Source organism: Echinops telfairi, unplaced genomic scaffold, assembly GCF_000313985.2.
Source record: "Echinops telfairi isolate 266 unplaced genomic scaffold, ASM31398v2 ScPeMD7_7410;HRSCAF=8448, whole genome shotgun sequence".
NCBI classification, from domain to species: domain Eukaryota; kingdom Metazoa; phylum Chordata; class Mammalia; order Afrosoricida; family Tenrecidae; genus Echinops; species Echinops telfairi.
In genome coordinates, this window is record NW_022111310.1 from 25,052,238 (window position 1) to 25,076,029 (window position 23,792).

At 45.6% G+C, this 23,792-nt stretch overlaps 1 protein-coding gene across 5 annotated transcripts in view; it reads right to left on the minus strand.

The window, feature by feature from the left end:
• CDK5RAP2 (CDK5 regulatory subunit associated protein 2) overlaps positions 1-23,792 on the minus strand; it is a 209,163-nt gene that overhangs the window by 151,087 nt on the left and 34,284 nt on the right. For all 5 annotated transcript variants that reach the window (XR_006680712.1, XM_045296558.1, XM_045296557.1 and 2 more), the window contains exons 3-6: positions 22,068-22,178; positions 18,506-18,582; positions 13,149-13,272; positions 9,077-9,231 (exon numbers count right to left, since the gene is read on the minus strand). Coding sequence is in view for 4 of the 5 variants with exons in the window: in XM_045296558.1 (XP_045152493.1) it covers positions 9,077-9,231; positions 13,149-13,272; positions 18,506-18,582; positions 22,068-22,178 (467 nt within the window). In the remaining variant the exon portion in view is untranslated. The remainder of the gene's footprint in view (positions 1-9,076; positions 9,232-13,148; positions 13,273-18,505; positions 18,583-22,067; positions 22,179-23,792) is intronic.

The window sequence follows — 23,792 nt, forward strand, 5'->3', positions numbered from 1 at the left end:
TTAAAAAAAAACAAAAACAAAAAAAACTCATTGCCACCAAGTCAATGCCAACTCATAGCCACCCTACAAGGCAAGGAAGAACTGCCCCTGTGGGTTTCGGAGTAAAAAGCCCCATCTTGTTACCTCGGAGCAGCTGGTTATTTCCAACTGCGGACCTTGCAGTCAGCAGCCCAACTCATAACCACTCCACCACCAGGGCTTCAGGTGGTGGACACCCAGACAGACACTGGCAGTGGCTATCCAAGGGGAACCCAGGGCCCTAAGGGTTCAACATGTCATCAGCCAATCGTGTGGCAGATCGGGGTCCATCTCGCCAAGGGATAACCAAGACCCCTGCTCCCTTTCAGTACTTGGCAACTAACCTTAATCTCTGGTCGGGTCCTAGGTGGGCCTGCCTTCAGGGAGGGAACTTACTGATCCTAGTTGGAGGAGAGTTCTAACACACAGAGAGTCAAAAACAAGAACTGAAGTGGGCATCTAGCTGTTGCATTGGTCTCTGGGAGTGTGGTAGAGGTATGTCTACCTCTGACAGATAGATGTATTCAAAATACACATCAAGTTCCTGTGCCTACCCAGGTAAGGCCAGACCTAGGTCAAGGGAAATCCCAGGAACAAGTTTTAACAAGGCCATGGAGCTCAGTTATGTACTCAATAAACAATAACCTTTCCCAAAGTTCCTTTTCTGCAAGGATGAAAGGCTCAGCTTCTGTGGCCTGTGCTAATAGGGACCAGTGACCGTGAGGATTACCTTGAAATGTACCAGGTTCCATCTTTTTCCATGTGCTGGTCTCTCTGCTTGACTGGGTTTCCTCATCCCCACCCTCAGGTCTCCTCCTTTGATAAACCTGCCCTGGCCTACACCCAAGCAAAGCTGATCACTCCCTTTCTTTTGTCAAAACACAAAGCCCAGATTTTATTAGACTATAGCACTATTCACAATGTATTATTTCTCCCCTCCCCTACATTGGGAACTCCATGTAAGCAAGACACGGTATTCATCTCCCCAAACTCAACATACCCAACAAAAGGCAATGCTCAGTTGTAAATTAGTGAATCTACGCCTTCTTTAACTTAAGCCTTAATTCATATACCCAACCACCTCCTAGACCAGTGGTTCTCAACCTGTGGGTCGCGACCCCTTTGGGGGGTCAAATGACCCTTTCACAGGGGTCCCCGATTCATAACAGTAGCAAAATGACAGTTATGAAGTAGCAACGAAAATAATGTTATGGTTGGGGGTCACCACATGAGGAGCTGTATTAAAGAGTCATATCAGGAAGGTTGAGAACCACTGTCCTAGACCCTGCTCTCAGATGCTCATAGATCCCTCAAACCTCGGATGTCCAAAATGAAAGCATCACCCTGCCCATATTCATTCAGAAACCTCTCTCCTCCTCCTCCCTCTTCTCCACCAAGCCCAACAAGCTGCATCACCACCTCCAGCCCAGACTTGGATAAGGGTGTTTCACTACAGCCTCTCTTCCCAAATCCAGCCACTCATCTGGGCCTCCAATCCCAAGTCAAATCTACCTCCTAAATACCTCTGCCTGTTCTCCATCATCTCATCTAGATTTCTGTATCAGCTTCAGAACCAATTCCTTACCGAACTCTACAGACAATCCACTCACCATAGGACTGGCAGCCAAAGTTCCATAGGCCAGCTAGAAGTCTTTCTACATTTAAAACCAATCCTGTCATCCCAGCCTTCTTTTCTGTAATCCTTAAATCAAGTGGCTTCCTATAGGCCCAAATCCGAACTCTTCAACAAGACTGACATGACCTGCTCGAGATTCCCTCTCCTCATCTCTCCCTACCTCCCAGAACACAATACTCCACTCAACAGGGCCTTCTTTCAGTCACTAGTCATCGTCTTGCCCTCTTTTGTTTGAACTTTAGTTTCCAATGCCTGTTGTTGTTATTGCTGCTGCTGGTGTGAAGTGTCGTCGAATTCACTCCGACCCACAGCGACCCTGTGTCCAACAGAACAAAACACTGCACAGTCCTGCTCCAACCTCACAATTGTTCCCATGCTTGAGCAACCACTGTGTCAGTCTATCTTGTTGAGGGCCTTCCTCTTCTTTGCTGGCCCTCCAGTGTACCTGTCTTTCTCCAGAACTGGTATCTCCTGACAATATGTCCAAAGTATGGAAGACGAAGTCTTGCAACCCTTGCCTCTAAGGAACATTCTGGCCATCCTTCTTCTAAGACAGAATGGTTTGTCCTTTTAGCAGTTCTTGGTACTTTGAATATTCTTAGCCAGCCACAATTCAAATGCATCAATTATTCTTTGGTCTTCCCTATTCAACATCCAATGCTCACATGCATATGAGGTAATGGAAAATACCATGGCATGGGTCAGGCGTACCATAGTCATCAAAGTAACACCCTTGCTTTTCAATATTCTAAAGAGGTCTTGTACAGAATTTACCTAACAGAGGTTCTCAACCTGTGGGTCACGACCCTTTGGGGGATCAAACGACCCTTTCACAGGGGTCGCCTGGTTCATAACAGTAGCAAAATGACAGTTATGAAGTAGCAACAACAATAATTTTATGGTTGGGGGGGTCACCACAACATGAGGAACTATATTAAAGGGTCGTGACATTAAGAAGGTTGAGAACCACTGACCTAATACAATGCATCCTTTGATCTCTTGACTGCTGCTTTCATGAGCCCTGATTGTGGATCCAAGTAAGACAACATCAATCTTTTCTCCATTTATCATGATGTTACCTACTGGCCCAGTTGTGAGGATGTTGGTCTTTTTATTTTTTTATTTTATTGAGGGCTCGTACAATTCTTATCACAGTCCATACATATATCCATTGAGTTAAGCACATATGTACATTTGATGCCCTCATCAATCTCAAAACATTTGCCCTCTACTTTAGCCCATAATATAATTTGCTCATTTTCTCCCTCCCTCCCCACTTTTGGTCTTCTTTACATTGAGTCCTAAACCACACTAAAGGCTGCAATCCTTCATCTTCCTCAGCAAGTGCTTCTAAGTCCTCCTCACTTTCAGCATGCAAAGTTGTGTTGCCTGCATTTCTCATGTTAAATAGCCTTCTTCCAATCCTGATGCACATTCTTCTTCATATAAGCCAGCTTCTCTGATGCTCTGTTCAGAATATACATTGAACAAGTTTGGTCAGAGGATACAATCCTGATGCAAACCTTTCCTGATTTTACACCATGCAGTAGTCCCTTGTTCTGTTTGCACAACTGCCTCTTGAACCATGTATGGGTTCTACATGAGCAGCATCAAGTGTTATGGAATATCCATTCTCTTAACATTACCCATAGTTTATTAAGGTCCACACAGTCGAATGCCTTTGCATAGTCAATAAAACGCAAGTAATCATCTTTCTGGTATTCTCTGCTTTCAGTCAAGATTCATTTGACGTCACTAATAACATCCCTTGTTCCACATCCTCTTCTGAATCTGGCCAGAACCTCTGGCAGTGTACTTCTGCAACCATTGTGGGATGATCTTCAACAAAATTTTACTTGCATGTGATAGCAATAATATTGTTGTACAAGCTCTGCATTCTGTTGGGTCACCTTTCTTTGGAATGGGCACAAATATGGCTCTTGTCCAGTCAGGTGGCCAAGTAGCTATCTTCCAAATTTCCTGGCATATAGACAAGTTAAGCGCTTCCAGTGCTTCATCAGCTTGCTGAAACACTGCAATTGATATTCCATCACGCACTGGAGCCTTCTTTGGGGGCTGCTAATGCTTGCATTGCTCAAGAACCTCTTCCTTCAGCACCATTTGTTCCAGTTCATATGCTACCTCCTGCAATGGTGGAATGCTGACTAGTTCTTTCTGATACAGTAAACTCTGTGTGTTCTTTCCAGCTTCATTTTACTGGGGGCTTGTACAGTTCTTATCATGAAATCATTCAATATTTTGCCCAAAGAATCTTTTAAGATTACAAGTCAAGGTTTGAATTTTTTATTGAGGTCGTTCAGTTTAAGGCATGCTGAGTATGTTCTTCCCTTTGGGTTTTCTAATTCTAGGTCTCTGCACATTTCATTACAACATTGCGCTCGGTCTTCGAGAGCTGCCCTTTGAAACTTTCTATTCAGCTCTTGACTTCGTCATTTCTTCCATTTGCTTTAGTTACTCTGATTAAGAGCACATTTCAGAGTCTCTTCTGACATCCACTTCGAACTTTCCTTTCTTTCCTGACTTTTCAATGACCTTTTGCCTTCTTCACGGATGACGGTTTTGACGTCCTCCCACAGCTCATCAAGTCTTGTCACTGATGTTCAATGTCCTCAAAATTCAGATGGGATCGACTCATGGTCATATCGTGGCTCGTGGGGATTTTTTTAAATGTTCTTCAGCTTTATCCTGAACTTACATATGAGCAATTGATGATCTGTTCCACAGTCAACCTTTGGCCTGGTTTTAGCTGCTGATATTGAGGTTTTTCAGCGTCTCTTCCCACAGATGTAGTCAATTTGATTTCTGTGGATTCCATCTGGAAATGTCCTCTAATGCCCTTTTTTCCCTTTCTTTGCCCAGGAAGTCCTCCTTATCTTAGCACTTCCTCCAAGAATCCTATCCTAATCCTCTTAAATCAGACTAAATCCATATCTTAACTGAGCATTTAACCCATCTTTATACTTGCACTCTGGCCCCTCCTCCACCCCCTTCCAGCTAGCTCAAATTCTGACGCATGTATCACACACTCCCGCCTACGTTCTAATCACCATTAAGCTGAGTAGGATTTTCAATAAATGTTTATTTTTCAATAAATTAACGAAAGGATATAAGATCCATTGTTGTTAGTTGCTGTCCAGTCAGTTCCAACTCGAGACCCTATGTACAACAGGACTAATGACAACAGGACGAAACACTGCCGTCCTCACATTGTCCTATGTGTGAGCACATGGTTGCAGCCACTGTGACAAGCCACTTTTTCAAGGGCCTTCCTTTTTTGGGAGGAGGAGTCCTGGTGGCATAGTGGTTACGTTAGGCTGCTAACCACAAGGGTGGCAGTTCAAACCCACCAGTGTTTCCACGGGAGAAAGATGAGGCATCCCCAGCTTCATTTCTATCACCAAGGCCATATTTCCACACTACTGTTCCATCTTCTGTTTCCAACTTTTGCATCCCAATCGCCAATAATTATCAATGCATCTTGATTGCATGTTGTTCAATTTCAGACTGAAGACTTTGGTAATAGTCTTTCATTTCTGCATCTGCTAGCTAGTGGTTGGTATAAACATTAGAACACAGGCTGTATTGACTGGATTTCCTTATCAATGGATCGACATTATCTTATCCCAAGTAGCATTGTACTTCAAGATGGATCCTGAAATGTCCTTTTTGACAATGAATGTGATGCCGCTCCTCTTAAACCCGCCATTCCTGATGCAGGCAACCATAACTGTCTGTCTCCAAATGGCCAGCACCAGTCAGTCCATCTCAGTCCACTAATGCCTAGGCTATTCATCATTATGCATTCCATTTCATCTTTCCCGACTTTCAATTCTCCTACCTCTTACAGTCCAAGTTCCAATTAACAGATGCTTGTAGCTATTTCTTCTCCTTTTGAGTTGGGCCCCATCATAAATGAAGTCCCGAAACCTTCACTCCATCCACCTCATTACGGTCAACGCTACTTTGAGGAGGCCGCTCTTCCTCAGTCATATTTGAGTGCCTTCCCACCCGAGGGACTCCTCTTCTGGCAACGTTCTGCTTCTAGTCATGAGGTTTGTAGTATCTTGCAAAGTTCCACTGCGATTCATAAGGTTTCCAGTGGCTAATTCTTCAGAAGCCTATTGCTTCTTCAGTTTTTTCTTAGTCTGGAAGCTCTGCTGAAACCCGTTCACTTTGGGTGATCCTACTAGCATTTGAAATACCAGTGACATAGACTCCAGCATCACAGCAACACACAAGCCATCACAGTACAACAAACTGACAGACCAGTGGTGGTACTATCCAGTGGAGCCAATCAACTAACTGGTGAGTACTTGTCACGATCCGCAAAGGGTCTATCTCTCAGGGACTCTTCCTATACTTGCACATAGTCCTCTACAGGTCCCAGGAACCGTCTTTTCTTCTTCGGTGGCTGCCCTCCACATTCTAGTCCCTGAGCTCTCTCACCAGTTTACCAGCAGGGGCCTGTAATGTCCCTGGTCTCATTTTCTTACATCCACTAAAGACAAACCAAAAAGCTCCCTAAGAGCACCCCTGCTGATCAGCTGGGGCAGATGCAAGGGGAAACAGAAAGGACTCCCGTGGAGATGAGCTCCAAGCTCTCTCATTGCTCACAGTCCAGAGTCCCCAGGCATGGTCTTCAAAAAAAAAAAAGTTTGTCAGAAGGGGAGGCAGCTCCAGGTGTCTCTTCCTAGACATGAAATAAGGAAAAGCACAGTCTCAAAGTCTGGGTACTCCACCTCCCTCAGTCCAAACCCGGGTTCACTCCCTCACCCTACTTGGAAGTTCCCGGGCCTTGGCTCATCCTGAGATTACCAAGGCCAAAAGCTCACTTTTCCAGAGGAAAGCGAAGATGACAGAGCACCAAATCGATGCTAGACCCTCCACACGCCACAGCTATCGCACTTCCGTAACAGGAGGCTGCAGCCACTCGCTCAGGGTCTATTTATTCCTCTTTCACATAATGCTAAATGCTGGGATTTCCCAGACCATAAACAAGCAGTCGCTTCAAAGCTCACAAGGTGGGAGCAGGAGAGAAGTAAAGGGAAGAACAGCTGGGGAGCCAGGACAACCGGCCACAGAGGTACACACATGGTGGACCCGCCAATGCAGCCACCAAGAAGTAGCCACAGTCTGCATCCTCTACATAAGGAATCAGAAAGCAGGTCGCTGGGATTTAGACAATTTTTACTAAAATCCAAACCATCGTTGCTCTTCAAAGGTTTTAACCCAACCTTTCATTTAAAGGTTGTCAAAACAAGACAACTAGCTCACTGCCATAGAGTCAATATCGACACTTGGTGACCCTGTAGGACAGAACAGAACTGCCCCTGTGGGTTTCTAAGACTGTATATCTTCCCAGAAGAAAGCCTCATCTTTCTCCCACAGAGCGGTTGGTAGTTTTGAACTGCAGTCCTTGCAGTTAGCAGCCCAATTCATAACCCACTGTACCACCAAGAGCCTCAAAATGTAACATTCATGACAAAAAAAACAAAACCTCATCTGTCTCCTGAGCAGTTTTTAGCAAAAGTTTAGTTTTAAGACATGAGGGTCCACACAGTCCCACTCACTTCTCTGGATTAAATGACGTAAGCATTTTCCCTGGAACATGAAAGAGCCCTGTACCTATGTGGTCCGCCTTATTAGGGTCCCTTGTTTTGCCCTAATCTGGGGCCTTAGCCCACATGAAAAGATATGATGACCAAAGTGAATTAGGGATCTAAATTTGCAAGCTAAAACTCAAACCATTAAATAATTGGAACCTGCAGAGGCAACACTGTCAGGTCTTGCTTTCAACGATGAGTTATCTAATAGCACAAACCACAAATTGCAAAAGATAAAACAAATTAAATGAGACTTTGTTAAAGCTTTATTCATCAAAAAATGTTATCAAAAAATTGAAAATGCAGTTCCTGAGTAAACACACAGAAATCATACAACTGATTTAAGAATCTAGTAACCAAAATGACTATGAGTTTGACAAACTAACAGCATAAAGGTACACAACCCAATCATAAAATGGGCAAAGTGCTTGAGTGGACACTTCACCAAAGAGGACATTCAAATGGCTACCAAACACCTGAAAAGATGCTCACTGTCATTAGCCATCAAAATTCAAGCAGCAAACTCACTGCACTGAGTCCACAGTGGCTCCGAGCAAGCCTGCATGGAGCATGAGGCTGGAGGTCTGCACGGGGGCAGACAGGCACACGTGTCTCCTGTGGAGCAGCTGGGGGTTGAATCAGTGGCCTTGCCATAGCAGCCCAATGCCTAACCCAAGGGGGCCACTAGGATAACTAAGATGAAAATAAAGCAAAAGACAGAACATAGTAAACATTGGCAAGGGTGTGGGCAAACTAGAACATGTATTCACTGATTGTGAGAATGCAAAGTGGTACAGACATTGTAGAGACCTGGAAGCTCCTCAAAAAAAAAAAAAATCCTAAACAGAGGACAAGCATGTGATCCAGCAATTCCACTCCTGCTTTGTACCCAAAAGGCTTGAAAGCCAAAACTCAAAAGAGATTTGCACACCAGTGTTCAAGATGGTAGCACATTCACAATAGCCTAAAGGTGGAAACAGCTGGGTGGTTAAACAACCTGTGGTCCCTCCAGTCATCCCTCGGTTGGTTCCAACACAGCCCGCCATACCAATATATTCATCTCTCTTATATAAGATGGCCTCGTCCTTGACTATACATCCACACATCCTCTGGTGCACTGACAACACCGAACACAATCTCACTGCTATGTAAACAGATATTTAAGGCATTGCTCTAACTCTATAATACTTTCCCCTCACAGTGGCTTTGATCCGAGCACCCGGAACTCATGGTCACAAAGGGCCGACTGTCCGGTGAAAGAAATACTACTCAGCCAAATAAAAGAAGCCCGGTCTTAAAACACGCCACATAATGTAAAGGATGTCACTAAACTGCACAGGTAGAAACAGTTGCATGGGTGCATATTCCCAACAACAACAAATCACAACTAAAGGAGACAAGTTCCCTCGTACTGATTGTGGGAATACAGTCACTCAAAGTGCCCGTTAAGAGGATTCCAAGAACACTAGGCTGCTCTTGAGGTACTGCTTGGACACTGTGAAACCTGTGCCCATCAAGAATGTTGTTCCATTTCCCATGGCTACCAGGAAGCTTCTAGCAAACTTGTATCCTCAGTTTAGGACCCGAGTGGGAATTATCAGCACGCGTTTCTACCTAGTCACTCTCCCATCCTCGTGTCACTATTCTACCTCACTGCGGCCACGCGGACTTAGCCCTCGCTTTGGACCTCGCTGTGTGGGGAGGTTCCGGGAAGCGGCTGGAGGAGCACAAGGAGAGGAGGGAAGGCAAGCGGAGAGCAGCTCCAGGCGGCAGAGGACCGCAGGAGGGAGACTCAGACCTTTCTTTCTCTTGCAGGGCCAGAGCCATCTTCCCGTCACCCGCGTGCGTCGTCTCCATCTCGGAGAGCTTGGTTTCCAAGCTCGCCCGAAGCGCCTTCTCCTTTTCTGCTCCTGTAAAGGCCGTTTCCAGTTCTGCTTGGGCGGCTTTCACATCCTAGAGTTAAATTAAATGCATTTGATGCAATTTTTCAGTACAATTGGGAATATTTTGAAAGGAAATTGGATTAAAACATAAATATTTATGACTTTTTCTCCAGCGCATTTCTCCGCCTTGAATTGGTCTGTACATGGGGAGAATCGGTAATAAATACATTTGCCAGCCATTTTCCCCTCTTGTATCCTGAAGAGTAATAGGCATTTCCAATGAGAAAGACTCAACTCTCGAAGAACTCTATTTCTGGTTTTAAAAAAACAGATCAATATTTACAGCTGCAGTGAGAACAAGGAGAAATATGCCTCTCGATACCTAAACATGCATACATTCCAAATACTCACCCTAATCTTCACACAAATTTATCCCACAGCCCATTGCCCCCTCGCTTTTTTTTTTTAAGATAATGACTACACAATTCTAAAGTACATTTTCTATTTCACCAAAATGGGCGGGGCGGGCGGGGGACTCTCCTTCCTAAGGGCTCAGGGAGCCCAACAAAAAAACACAGGCAGTGTCTAGCTAGGGGACAAAGACCCTGGTGTCAAGGAAGTGGCTTGGCAAACCAAAGCCAAATTCACTGCCACTGAGTCAAATCCCACTCACAGGGAGCCAACAGGACAGAGCAGAACTGCCTCTGTGGGTTTCTGAGACTATAAATCTGTATTGGAGTAGAAAGTCTCATCTTTGTCCCACAGAGCAGCTAGTGGATTTGAACTGCTGACTGTACCAAAGCTTAACCCACTATGTCACCAGGGCTCCTTCAAGTGACCTGGCAGTAGATATGAATCTCCAACTACTCAAGCCAACTGCCTCTAATTACATCACAAGAATAACATCAAATTGAAATGGATTCAAAACCCAACTCTATTTATTTGCTATATGCTATGACATGTCATAGCATACAGCTCCAGCTTTCCAATCTATACAACAAAGAGAACCACCATCCTATCAAATAGTACCTGTGATACTGTCAACTGCCTGCTGCCTAATAAGAAGGACAATCAATGTCTACCTCCTCCTCCCTGCCCTTTCTCTTCTCGTCAGCGTCTCCTCCACCACCATCTCCCCGAGAGGCTTGCTTGCCCACCTCAGTGGGAGCTGGGAAAATCATCTCCCAACATTTGGAGACAACAAACATCAGAACTTGTACTTTACTGAGGGCTGACTAAAGGTCAGGCTCAGAGCAAGGAGCTTTATTTATGTTATCTTGATACTCACCTGACCTGAAAAAGTTATCTACTGAGAGATTATAGAACAGTGAAGAATGCAGGCTCCTCAGCCAGACTACTTGGCCTATGTGACCTTGGGCCAGTGACTTAGCCACTCTGGACCTGTTTTATCATGTATTTTGTTTGTTTGTTTTGTTTTTGGTCTTTTAAAAGTCTACGATAAAATGCTTCGCCATGCAGGTTTACTGGAGGAGTTAGCTACTTACATCAATGCATACAAGGAGTCAACAAAGGGTAGGGCCTCAATAACTTGCTGGCTGCTGCTGCTGTTACTACTGTTCACAGGCATTACCTCCTTATTTTATAGACAGAGAAAAAAACAAAGACTCAAAGCAAGCAAATCCACAGCCACGACAGCAGACCCAGGGCTGTCCTGCTGACACCCTCCAAACCCTGGGAAGCATTTTCTGGGAAAGGATGATATGCCAACAGATTAGGTCTCTGAAAGGCCTCACAATCACATTTTCACTGAAAATCTGAAAGAATTGGGGCTCCGAAGACTCTTATTCAGACCCCAGCTCCACCCATTATGACCTAGGCTAGCGGTTCTCAACCTGTGAGTCAAGACCCTTTGCACAGGGGTCGCCCGATTCATAAGAGTAGCAAAATTTGGAGAGCAAATGTTTTAAGAATGATGAGGGTAACAAATATACAAATATGCTTTCCACAATTAATGCATGTATAGATTGTGATAAGAGTGGTATGAGCCCTCAATACATGATAAATAAAACAAAATATTTCGACAAACCAGGAAAAAAAAAGAGTAGCAAAATGACAGCTATGAAGTAGCAACGAAAATAATGTTATGGTTGGGGGTCACCACCACATGAGGAACTGTATGAAAGGGTCGCAGCGTGAGGAAGGCTGAGAACCACTGACGTAGACTAAGTCCTTCTCCCTGTCTGAACCTGAGTCTCCTCCACTACCCAGTGAGCTTCCGATTTACACACACGTTCCCTTCCCCACACGGGGCAGAAGGAAGACTGTCATGACTGAAAAATAAAGCACAAAAGTTACTCACCACCCACAGATGTTTGCAGGGTTGGGTCAAGACCAAAGATGATATAAAGAAAGCTCCTTTATTTATAAAGTAGAGCAAGAATCAAAGATAAGTTGACCCCAATTCACAGTATATTCAAAATTACAACGAATCACACTTAGGGTCATCCAGTTTGGGTTGGGGCTGGGTTTTTTTCCCTAGCACCCTATCATTAGTAACGCATACACCACAGATGGCTGGCTGCGCTACGTGGTGTGCTAATGTTATCACTCTCAGATGTTCATGCATAGAAGTTCGATTTTATGATTTACTGTTCAGAACACCACCATGTAGATTAAGTTTTCTAAACTCAACCAGGAGCTTTTGTTTGGAAACAAGGACTCAAACACTGATTGCTATACGAAAGTCAAATGGCAGGTTCAGGAAGAAAGAATAGAAGTAGCCCGGTGATGCTCAGTAACTGACTAGAGACACCATGCCCGTTTTCCCAGGGATCATCCAGGTGAGCCAGAACCTAACTATTGCTGCAACTACCCACATGTCAATATCACCTAACTGTTTCATCATCAGAACAAAAGTTTACGATTTCTGTATTTTTACGTATATATGAAAAAAGACCTATAAGTTTACATGTAATGTTTCTTACCCCCAAAAAGAAACAAAGATCAGACTTATAAAGATACCGATAATAAGAGCCATTGATAAGTACTAAAGAAAGAAAGAAACTGAGGTGTTCAACTTCTATCAGCACAAACTTACAGTGGGGCAGTCAGAACAGACACCTCTTGAGGACTACCTGCTATTAGTATCGGCTGAGCTTCAACTGGAGCAAACCTTTCAACCTCTGGAAGACACAAAGGGTTCTCTGAGCATGGAAACACCCTGCCTCCAAAACAAGTGGAGCAGACACAGAACTGAGAACAAGCAGTGAAAGGAGCTAACCCCAAGAGCACTGAGAGAAAAGGCGTTCATTAAGGATTGGTTGAACGCTTGGATGGAGGCTGGATACTGAGGAAGGGCTTGGGTTGGGTAGGCAAGCCAAGCCCCAAACCCACAGCCACCGAGCTGATGTAAACTCAGAGCCACCCTACAGGACAGAGAGAACTTGCCTCATCAGGTTTCCAAGGCTCTACCACATCTTTACAGAAGCAGACTGCCGCATCTTTCTCTTACAGAGTGGCTTGCTGGATTCAAAGCACTGACTTTTCAGTGAGGCGCCCAATGCTTAACCCACTGTCCCACCAGGACTCCTTGGATAGGCAAACAATGGCTAGTAAGTCAGGGACTCTGGTTCAGGTTTGGTTGACGGCAGCTAAGTCGTTCCCCTCTTCTGTGCCTCCGTTCTGTTCTGTAAAAGGACTAAATGAGATCACCCCTGAATGGGAAGGGGGTGGATGGAAGAGCGTGGGCTGCAGTCAGCTGTCACAGGTCTCAGGCCAGCTGTGAATTGGGCACTTCCTTTCCTTACCTCAGAGCTTCCTCCTTGATAGGACCTGGACAATCGGCCACTTAGCAGGGCGTTAAGGGTTCCAAATCACACATGAACCATGACCAGAATGGGGCTTGGAACTCAGACTGTGAGTTCCGCTCAAAGCCCAACCGTTTATGAAAACAGGAACCAAATCCCGCCCACCCGGTTGCTAATCCTCCAGTAGAACTGCATTGTTCCTCGGGGTCTCCAGACTTGCCTCTTCTAAAAGGAGGATCCTCTTGGTCAGGCGATCTTCCACCTGCTGCACCTTCTTCTGAGCCTCCTCCTTCACCCGCTGGATTTCAGAGCTACCCCCTTCGGCTAAGCTCTCAACGACTTTGCTGCAAAGAGAGGCAAAGATAAAAACCGCACATGTGGACAGTCAGACGGCAGTTTCAACAGCCCCACAGAGACGACTGTGTGCCAGCCAGTACTCCGACGGAGTGTTATTTTATTTATTAGGCTGTTATTATTGATTCTTAAATGAACTTTTGCTGTTCAAAAACCAAGATAAAAGACAACAGAATCCATTCATAATCTCGTTACATAAAGATATATGTTAACATTTTACTATATGTCCTTCCAGATATTATCTACAAAAATCGAGCACCCCAGGTGCATCTGTCATCGGGTTTATTCGGGAAGCACATGGGGAAGCACGCTCGACCCACTGCTCCACAGGAGAAAGGACAAGATGCTGCCCTGGCAAGACTGCAGCCCCGGCCACGCTTTGGGGCCCTTCCAGTCTGTGCTACAGGCGTGACCACAGACACACCCACCACCATGAACATCCCTGTGTGTCAGCACGTATCAATCTAATCCATCCCTTTACAGGGCTAGGTAGGAATCCACTGTATGAGAAATAGGTGATAATTCATTAAACCAATGGCCTGCTGAAAACCTTTAGATTGCTTCTGGTTTTACCCATCTCAGACAATGCTTAAGAAGCTCTAAGTGCCTAGTACAGACAATAAACAATAAATGCTCGTGTCACTGTTCATTATTATAAGCAACGCTATAATTTAGAGAGAGAAAAAACAAAACATTCTGGCAGAGATATTATCCAGTGATTGCCTTAGGATCCATTCCCAGAAATGGAAATGCCAGGTCAAAAGGTAAGTGCGCTTGTAAGACTTGACAGAGCTCCCGGAAGGCTTCCAGCAAAGAGCATTTCCGCTGGTGGTGAGGGAGAGGCGGGGCACAGGCGCAGTGCGCCAAGATGCACAGAGGTAGCACCCCAGGGGATCTGAGGGACTCGGTGTCTGTGTGCTTCCACCTTCTGCCACCACGCTGCAGGGGCCGTGTGTTCAAGCCCGCACTGTCCATCTGCTGGAGCACTGGCTACACTTAGGAGAGAAAGCTAGGAGAGCGGCTCACCACCCAGGTCACACTAACATCAAGTGCCAGAGTTCACGGCGGGGTGCCACCACAGCAGAGTCTCCGGCCTCGGGGTGGCACAGCAAACTCAGATGTGAGACCACAGGCACCGGGGCCGCTCATTCTGGTTTTCCCCGAAAGAAAAACTGTGTTAAGCATGAATTTGTGAGACACGTACTCTGTGCTGCTCCCAGCAGATTTCTAAAATGATTGCAGGATTCCAAAAGATAGAATCAGCTGGGAAATGGCTCCCCCTAACGCTGGATTCTCAGAAAAAACAGCCACAGAACAAATCTCTCCACCACCAGCTTCCCAACACCCTATTTTAGGGCTCGACACATTTTTCCAGCCAAGAGCCATGTGATTAGAGATTCACATGTACAAGCCAAGCGCATTTTTTCTTGAGAACAATGCAAAGTCTAGACTAGGGCCACGTTGGTTGTCCGAGCCTCACACACCACACAAGTCGCCAGCAAACAAAGACGTTATTCACATCCTCTTTTTCTTGGTACCCAGAAATGCCCCATGTCATGAAATCACCCTAATGGAATTCCACGTGAATCATAGAAAGAAGCATGACCAGCTCTGGGCAGATCTACGTGCGGTGTCCTGAGTCACTCTGGCTCAGGTACCCACCTCGACACGTGTCTCTTCCACCTCGGTGTCCTCACCTGGCGACTGAGAGGACGGACTACCTCTCAGACTGAAATGTGCTAATGCCCATGGAGCCAGCCCTGGGCCCCCACAGCCCTGCCTCCTCCCTGTCCAAGCACGGGCGACTGCAGCCAGAGGCCTGCTGTGAGGCTGCCAGTGGCCTCATTCTGCCCCTCAGCTGAGCGCTGAGCTGGGCAGAGCACCCACTGGCCTGACCAAGGCCATCACTGCTACTTCCTGATTGACGCTATTACAGACCCTCAGTCCCAGGCTCTCCCAGTTCATTCCTTCATCAGTACTGCCTGCAACTTGCTGTGATCCACCCTGATTCCTATCACCAGACAAGGGGCGTGTCTGGCAGAATCATGGGTCCAGGCTGTTTGCCAGCTCTGAATGTCTGAGCCGGCGCACTTTCCAGAGCCTTCTTTATGCAATGGCTCACCTCCACTACCCGGCCCTCAGAAACACCAGAGGCGCAAACATGCTCACTGCCCAAATATAACCTTCTTCCTGCAGCAGGAGTCAGGTATACTGCCAAGAGACTGGCTACAATTGTTAACAAGTACTGGTATGATTCAGTTTGTGCTTTAGTTATACCAATAAAATATATTCCCAATCATAAATGTTCCAACTTTTCATTTATCATCTTTGTATTTTACAGTTCCTGTAGCAATAAAATTTATACTCAGCAGTATGGTGCAATTTTCCTCTCCTAATGGAATTATTATTTTTGTTTGTGTTTCAAAGCCACAAAGATAAAATTTATTCTCAACAATGACTACTTTTATTTTTCACACCCCCTTATTGTAACTGATAAATACAACCACAGAAAGCCAGGAATCATATATGTTTACTTCACAGCATGGCAGAGTAGGGCCTCGAACCAGATTAGGCTGGGGTCCAGCCCCAGCTCTTTACCAGCTTGGGCAAGTTGCCCGCTCCCGTAAGCCTCAGTTTTCGCTTCAGTTAAATGGGAAGACTGGTGCCTCACAAAGCTCTTACAAACGCAATAAAAGATGTTATGGGCCAAGCCAAGCAGGGTCAGTCCTTTAACCATTCTGTCCTTGTGGGACCTGAGCTGGCCAACAGAGTAGCAGGGTTGGCAAAGACCTGATAAATGGGGCTAATCTGGCTTCCCACCCAATACAAGTGCATTCTAGAAACACAACCCTTACTACTCATTTTAGCCCTAAAAGTTTTGTTCTTGATTCTTTCCATTCCAATCACCATTATTCAAAGGCAGGGGTTTCCCCTGTAATAAGATCAATCTTTTCCACTCCTTCACCCCACCCCACCCCCAAAAATCACTGAACCTTGAGGCACTGAATTTTTAAAGGTATTTTCCATCAACAAGTATTTGCCACACATATAGCCTTAGATAGCCCTAAGTAGTTAAGGGAAAAGGGAAAGGATCATTTAGCACACAGGTGGTAGCTACTGTGCAAGTACTGACTACTCAGTCCCACTGGATCACTGTGAGTCAGACTTGACTTGTGGCAATTTCTGAGTTAAGAAATACACATAATGGCCCTGAAGAGAAGGTATTGAGATTGCTTCTAACAGAGGGAAACCAAAGCCAAGAGGCCACAGAGCCAGACCCAGTGCCAGAGGCTATGCATCTTGGCCTCGGGGGATTTACAGTCATGTTGGAGAAATGAGAATCACAAAGTGCTAGCACTGGACTAGAAATCAGAGACCTGAGTTTCAATCTCAGCCCTGCATCTTTCTAGCTGCCCCTTCTCTTCTACAAGCCTAAAATGATCTCCTCTAAAAAATAAAAATAATCCCATGGCATTTGTCTGTCTCCCTGGATGATGGTGGGGCTTCTTTTACAAATAACGTGTTTTAGAAACTGGAAAGTGCCACAAACGTGTGATTGTCATCATAAGCCATCATAATGAGGCTTGTGAAGAGACGGACAAGGGCTAGAGGAAACCACTGGTGATTCAACAGGAGCCTGCAGGAGAGAGTAGGTCATAGGAAAGGCATTTGGGCTGGAAGAGGAGGAGGGGGGGAAGGGGAAGGGGAAGGGGAAGGGGAAGGGGAAGGGGAAGAGGAAGGGGAAGGGGTCTTACAGGACAAGGCCAGAGCACAGGACTGGGCACATTTTGAGTGAGCATGAACTGGGTTTAGGATAAAGAGGTGGAGAGACTCAACATTGCTAATGATCTCCAGGAGCCTCACCCCCAGGCCGAGGCGTTCCCTATGACATCTCCTTTCTCTCCCTTCACCGAGTTCCTGGTGCTTTGTAATGTCTGTGTGATCCATCTACTCACCTCCATGGTGGGAAACTGAGAACCAGGGAGCGAGTGCATGCGGACAAATCCTCTCTGCTCATAATTAAGAGTCAGGAGGAAGAGTCTGGTGGAAGAAGGTCTTCACGTTCATGAGCTGGAGATGAGTCCCAGTCACATTCTCCTAACTGAATGTTATCCCCACAATGTCCCCGGTAATGATATCAATCTTAAGATGCTTCTTACAAGCTCATGGTTGCTTAGTATACGCTGGAAGTTTTCTGCCAGGAAGCAATCAGGCCTTATTGTCCGCCCCACCCTAAGTACAGCCCACTCCCTTCTGATAAGAATCATAGACGTTCCCCTGGAGAAGAGATCCTTGGGAAGTCTTATTCCACTCTCACCAGGCAAAACTCAGTACCTTTGCTTACAAGGGTCACCTATCACAGGACCTCCACGACACTCTTTACAGGTGTGCGGGACAGTTCACCAGCCTCTGATGAGCTCTCGGAGGAAAGGGACAAGCTCTCTCATCTCCTGAGTCCACGGCACAAGTAAAGACACAATAGATGTTTAAGAATGAATGACTACCAAATGACTCATCAGTTATATTTGCAGAACTGTGCTTGTTGGTCAATAAATACGCAAAGAATATTGAACTAATTAGTAAAGAATCATAGTTTTCACGTGGTTCCAAGCAACAGCACCAAGCCCTCTAGGAAGCAAAGTGTTATGGAGGAGCCTGCTACATAAAACAAATGAAAAACAAAGGAGCCCGTCAGGGTGCAGTCCCACCCTGCACACCCCTGGGAGCCTGCGAAGGCTTTTGCAGCACAGAGAAGGCAGTGAACTCCGGGTGCACAAAGCAACATGGGTGCCTCTCAGGAACGCATTGCTGAGCAAAGAGGGCAGTGGGTAGGAACCCCTTCACGTGAAGTTTACGAACAGACAAAATGAAGCCGTGGTGGCAGAGCTGCGAAGGAGAAGGGAAAGTTCTGGAAGCATGAGGGGAAGCTTCTGAGAGGTGGGTAGCATTCTTCCAAATCTGAACGGGGTGTTTGTTTTATGAAAATTTATCACACTGTGTCTCTAAGACCGATTCATTTTAAGTATTTAATTTAAAAGTTGACTGAAAATTAAGTCCTTAAATTAAAACCCAAACTGACTTGGGTGCCGTGCCCTCAGATAAACGGCTGAGGAAGGCGCAGGGGTCTGTTACCAACCCAGGGGGATGGAGGGGGGTGCGAGGGGTGGGGTGGGGGGGCGATATGCACAGGCCACCGACAGGCTGGGGATAGCAGGTACTCACGAGGCTTTGATGAGCAGCTGCTCTCGCTCCTGCAGCTCCCGCTTCAGACTTTCTACTTCCACCTTGAGCTCAATGTTCTTCCGGCAGAATAGGAAAGAAAAGAAAAGGCGTGAGAAATACAGGACCATGTCAATGGGGAGAGTGATTGAGTGGGGGAAACAGCTTTCTCCCGGATTGAGGACCAGGCCAGGCTTCCAAGAGGCAGATGTGAGAGTCAGAACCTCGTTAGCCTCAGGGCACAGGAAGGGGGATTCTTGAACACTGGTGGTCTCAAAAGAAAACCCTGTATGTCTCAAGACGTGCAACAATTATGTAAATGTTCTAAGCTTCTAACAGCTAGAGTATTCAAACATCAAGGCATAAATGTCATACAAGTGAGACTGATTTAAAAATTGTTTGCCCTCCGCCAAGCAAATTGATAAGCAATTCTGCAGTTTGCTTTACCCATTCAAGGCAATTACTTCTGGTGGTTTACAATCGATCACGTGGTGGTAGTTGCAGTGGGAGCACTACTTACAAAAAAAGAAACATGTGGTGGCCTGTCTAGCTTCGGGGTGAGATTTCAGGGCATGCATGTACAAAAGCCACAACCCACCCCCACCCCCCAGGGCAAGCTGTCTTTGAGAGACCTCACCGCACTACAACCACTTCCCTTCTAATTGATCGGAACAAAGGTAGGTACTCGGCCTGAGGCTAGCAACTCAGAGCAGCCTTGAAAGCCCTCTTTGGCAACTGGATGGCAGCCTGGGACAGAAGAGCAGTCAGTGGTGGCTTCTCAACCAGTCCACAAGTGTACCCAAACAGAGCTGCAGCAGGGGCCTGCAAGCAGAGATAAGGAGTCTGGGGGCATACTTTGCAGAGGACTGCCCTAATGTCAAGATTCTTCGGACATCGCTCCTGTTTTATTTCACTAATTTACATCAGCATTACATTCTCCTCCATAATGCATGTGTGTCAGTGTAAAGAGAAGTAACATTCACACCCAAAAAATCTTCAAAGTAAACTCTATAACAGGAGAGGAGGTGTTTCCTTTCTGCCAGGCACGCCTGGAGGATGAGTTCGGGGATGAGAAGAAATGTAACAGGGAGGTGCTGGGCTTCCAGAGCAAAAGGATGGGAGATCAACTCCTGCCTCGATTATCTATCAGCTGGCTACCGTTGTAAATCCACAGCTGTTCACGTAGTCACTCGACTTCAGACAGTTTCCACCAAGTGCCCATGACATGCCAGGCACAGTGTGAGGTAAGCACTGAGGACCCTGTGCCAGCCAGGCAAGACAGGCACAGACCCCGCTTTATGCAGGTGCCACGTAAGACGCTGGAAGTGTGGCCTGTAACTGTGCTCGGAACACAAGTGGGGGGTGGGGTGGGGCTCGGAACAGTGGTCTCATTGCAGTCCTCCACTAGCAAACGAAAAACACCCCATGCACCTGCATGGGTGCTGTCCTGACTGAAGGAGGGCACCAACGGCAAGTGTCTAGGACGCAGTTGTCACACAGCGGGAACTGAAGACTGCAGCTCTGAGCACAAATGTTTTCTAGAAGGAACTTCTCTGCATGAAGGACACTCAGCGGCAACGCACAATATCGTCAACCATGGTTTCGGGAAAACTGCAGACACTCTGCACACAGCGGAGACGTGCTTCGTGCTGTCAGAAGGGCAGCAGCTTCCTAGGCCTCTGCTGATGCACTTTGAGGATGCTCCTTTCGGATAAAGCCAACTAGCTAATGTACCCAGACTCCTTTTCTCAACTCAAGTATCTCAAGCTATAAACTTACATACATGCTGATCGTCAATTCCAAATAAAAACCCTGGGTGCCTTTCAAGGACAAAATGGAGTATTATGTAGCTATACAAACAGAATGAGAAAGTTCTCAAATTAGTAAGAGCAGACATGCTAGATATATTCTTAGGATATCTGTATTAGCTCCCAATAAAATGGTTTTGCGGGAGGGAAAAGATATATTCTTAGGTAAAAAAAGGCATGATGCAGAAGTGAATAAATAATATGCTTACACTTAGGGTTTTTTTAAAAAAGGTTTACACACATATTCAAACTCCCACACATGCCTGTGCATATTCGTAACATTTCTCTGCATAAAAGATGAGCACCATTCATTAAGTCTGGGGGGAAAAGGGACGAGGGTGGAAGAGCCTGTTCCAGTATATGCTTTATACACCACGTGTACCTACCCAAAAACACAAACTGTAAAAGAAATGCAATTAAGTGAGCTCATCTAGTGGATGGGGGAAAGAAGGGCTGGAGCATCCTGGTGTCATGCGGAGGCAGGTCCAGTTTCAAAGCGCACCTCAGACACTCGCTGAATGGCATCAAACTAGTGACTGACCTTCCCTGCACGGCAGTTTCGCTCCTGTAAGATGAAGACATCTCGCTACCCAGGGCTGTTTTGAGAATTAAAGTAAGGAAAGGAGCGTACAAATGGCAAGAACAAGGGGCCTGACACAAGCTCGGAGACACCTGTCCCCATACTCACATCCCCAATACTGCAGGCTATTGGTATTACGTCACATCTCCAAGCCTATCCAGAAAACATCCTCATAATCTTTCCACCACCACACTGTGGACGGGGGGGGGAGGAAGGGGGGAGTCTCAGGGACAAGGGAGCTTTTCAATTCTAGAAAGGCTCAGAAGTAGAGCACAATCCCTCTTCAAGACAAGTCAACTGAAGTTCATCTGCTGAAACTTGCGGAGTTCTTTCTCCTCCTTAAAAAGTTTCCACTGGTGCAAACTTCAGAAAAGACTGAATCATTCCCAGACCATGGGCTAATCTGCTGGAGAAAGCTAAGAAACGGACACTGAACTATTGTTTGTATTCATGTCTGTTCAAAAAAGCCAAGTTCTTTTTTCAACTTTCGGAACCCAGGCTTGTTTTCAAGCAGAAACCTCCAGGTCAAGACATCAGAAGGGAATAGATTTTTTTTTTTTTTTACAGTTAGAAGCAACACTCAACGAATGCAGAATAGTCACATCACAGGAAAACTGACAATCTTCACTTTGGGCAGCCAAAGATAGCCTCAGTAAGGCGATGGTGATCTTTGTCAAGCATCGACTATGTGCTGGTGAGGAGGGGGGCTTTTCATCTGTCATTTCATCTTAAGCCACACAAACAACCCTCTGAAGTAATGATTGTTCCTTGACTCAAAAGGAAGCCCAGAGAAGTGAAATGACCTGTTTAAAGTTAGAGAAGTTAGTCAGTGACCTTAGTATTCAATTCCAAAGCCACCCTGCCATTCTACTATATTTGTCCTAGCAATAAGTAACTTACCCAAAAAAGATACTGAGGCAAAAATGGCTAACTTAGAATATAGATTTTAGAGGGAGAAAGAGAGAGAGCATGGCTCCTTTAAGGGTAGCATTGTGCCCCCTTGCTTATATTCAGGTCATCCCAGTGTCGGTATGCTCCCTGAGAACCACTCACGGGAATGAAAGCACCCTACCTGTTCACGCAGATCACGAGGACAAACACGCATCACTTTTCTGCTGGGGAGCTCTCAGAGGAAAAAGCTCAGGAGCAAGTAGTGAGCAGCAGACCGACCACTCACCGTTTTGTAGACATGTTCCATGGGGCCATCAAACTCCTGTTGCATCCTTTCCTCAAGGAAATATATGCGGAGTTTTAGGTTAAAGTTTTCTTTCTTCAATTCAGTGATTTGCTGGAACAGAAGCACAGGAGGGTTAGCTAAAGCCAGTGGAGTACACCAGAGGGTCCCCAGCTCCGAGGGTTCCAGAGGGACTCAACTGGTAAATCTCAGAGAAAGCTTCTCTTCGTTGAAATGGTACCAACCCCGAGAAATTGATGAGTGGTTTTCACTAAACAAATTTGGGACAATTTTAAGCATCAAAATAAATGATGATAAGAATGAATGATGACTGGGGGCGGGGGGGGAGAAGAATTCACTGGGGGGCGGGAAGGGAGGGGGGAAATGAGGAGCTGACACTAAGGGCTCAAGTAGAAAGAAAATGTTTTGAGAATGATGATGACAACAAATGTACAAATGTGCTTGACACAATGATGGATGGATGGATTGTGATGAGAGTTGTACAAGCCCCCAATAAAATGATTTTTAAAAGAATGGGATCAAAAAAGGCACACACACACAAAAAGAATTTGCCTTGATAAGTAAATAGGAAAGGAAAACGGGAGCTTTTGTTACAAAAGAAATCAAATTAATAAAAGCAAAAGAATAATGTTGTTGTTAATGTTTTCCATCAAGCGGATTACAACCCATTTGTAACCTTACAGAACAACGGTAAAAGTGCTCCGTGGCATTTCCGGGACTGTCATCTTGATGAGAGCAGATCACCAGGTCTCGTCACTCAAGGAGCCACTGGTGGGTTCAAACTACTAACCTTTCCATTAGCAGCCAAGCCCTTAACGCCTACACCAGCAGGAATCTTCTAAAATAACAAGAAACGCAAAACCTGTTGATAATCAGGCTCAAGTCATTCTGACTCACAAAGACCCTACAGGGCAAACAAAACGGCCCCACAGTGCTCCCAAGGCTGTCATCTTTCCGAAGCAGACTGCTTGCTACATCAATCTCCCACAGAGCACTTGGTGCATTCACAACACTGACCAGTGTTTTAACCACTACACTGACCAGGATGCCCAAAGAATAACAAAGTCCCCATTATACAGTCTCTTCAGTAAGAATCAGCAGGGCTAAAAGAACTGGTTCGAGGATCATGGAGAACACGGCATCCATACAGTCTCAATATATGGCCCCATCAATGGCATGGAAATTACAAAAGGAAAAAAGTACCTCCACAATTTAGACTTTTAGCAGCCCCCACCTCTCATCGAGAATGGATTTAACCTTGCCAATGACAGGACAAACTAGCATCATGTGTCTCAAGAACTGAAGTCCTGCAAGTAAAGCTCACCTATAAAAGGTTTAACCTGCATCCAATCAAGAGGAAGCACACAGATCCAAAGTGAAGGCTGTACATTCTCCCTTCAAAAATCTTAGTAACAATGGATGGATGTATGGATTGTGATAAGAGTTGTAGAGCCCCCAATAAAATGATTTCAAAAATAATTTTAATAGCAGGAAAAGTGCAAAAAAGGGTTAGGGAGTGTTTCATCTTGATTTTTTAAAAAGTGCTAAGTAGGGATAATTAGGGCGATTTGATTAATACTTTTATATTATGTAATAGTGATATGATGTTATGAAACAGCAGTTCTCTAGCTCAGAAGCAACAAAGCCCACATGGAACAACATATCAACCTGTGTGATCACGGGGTGTCGAACGGATCACTGAAGACA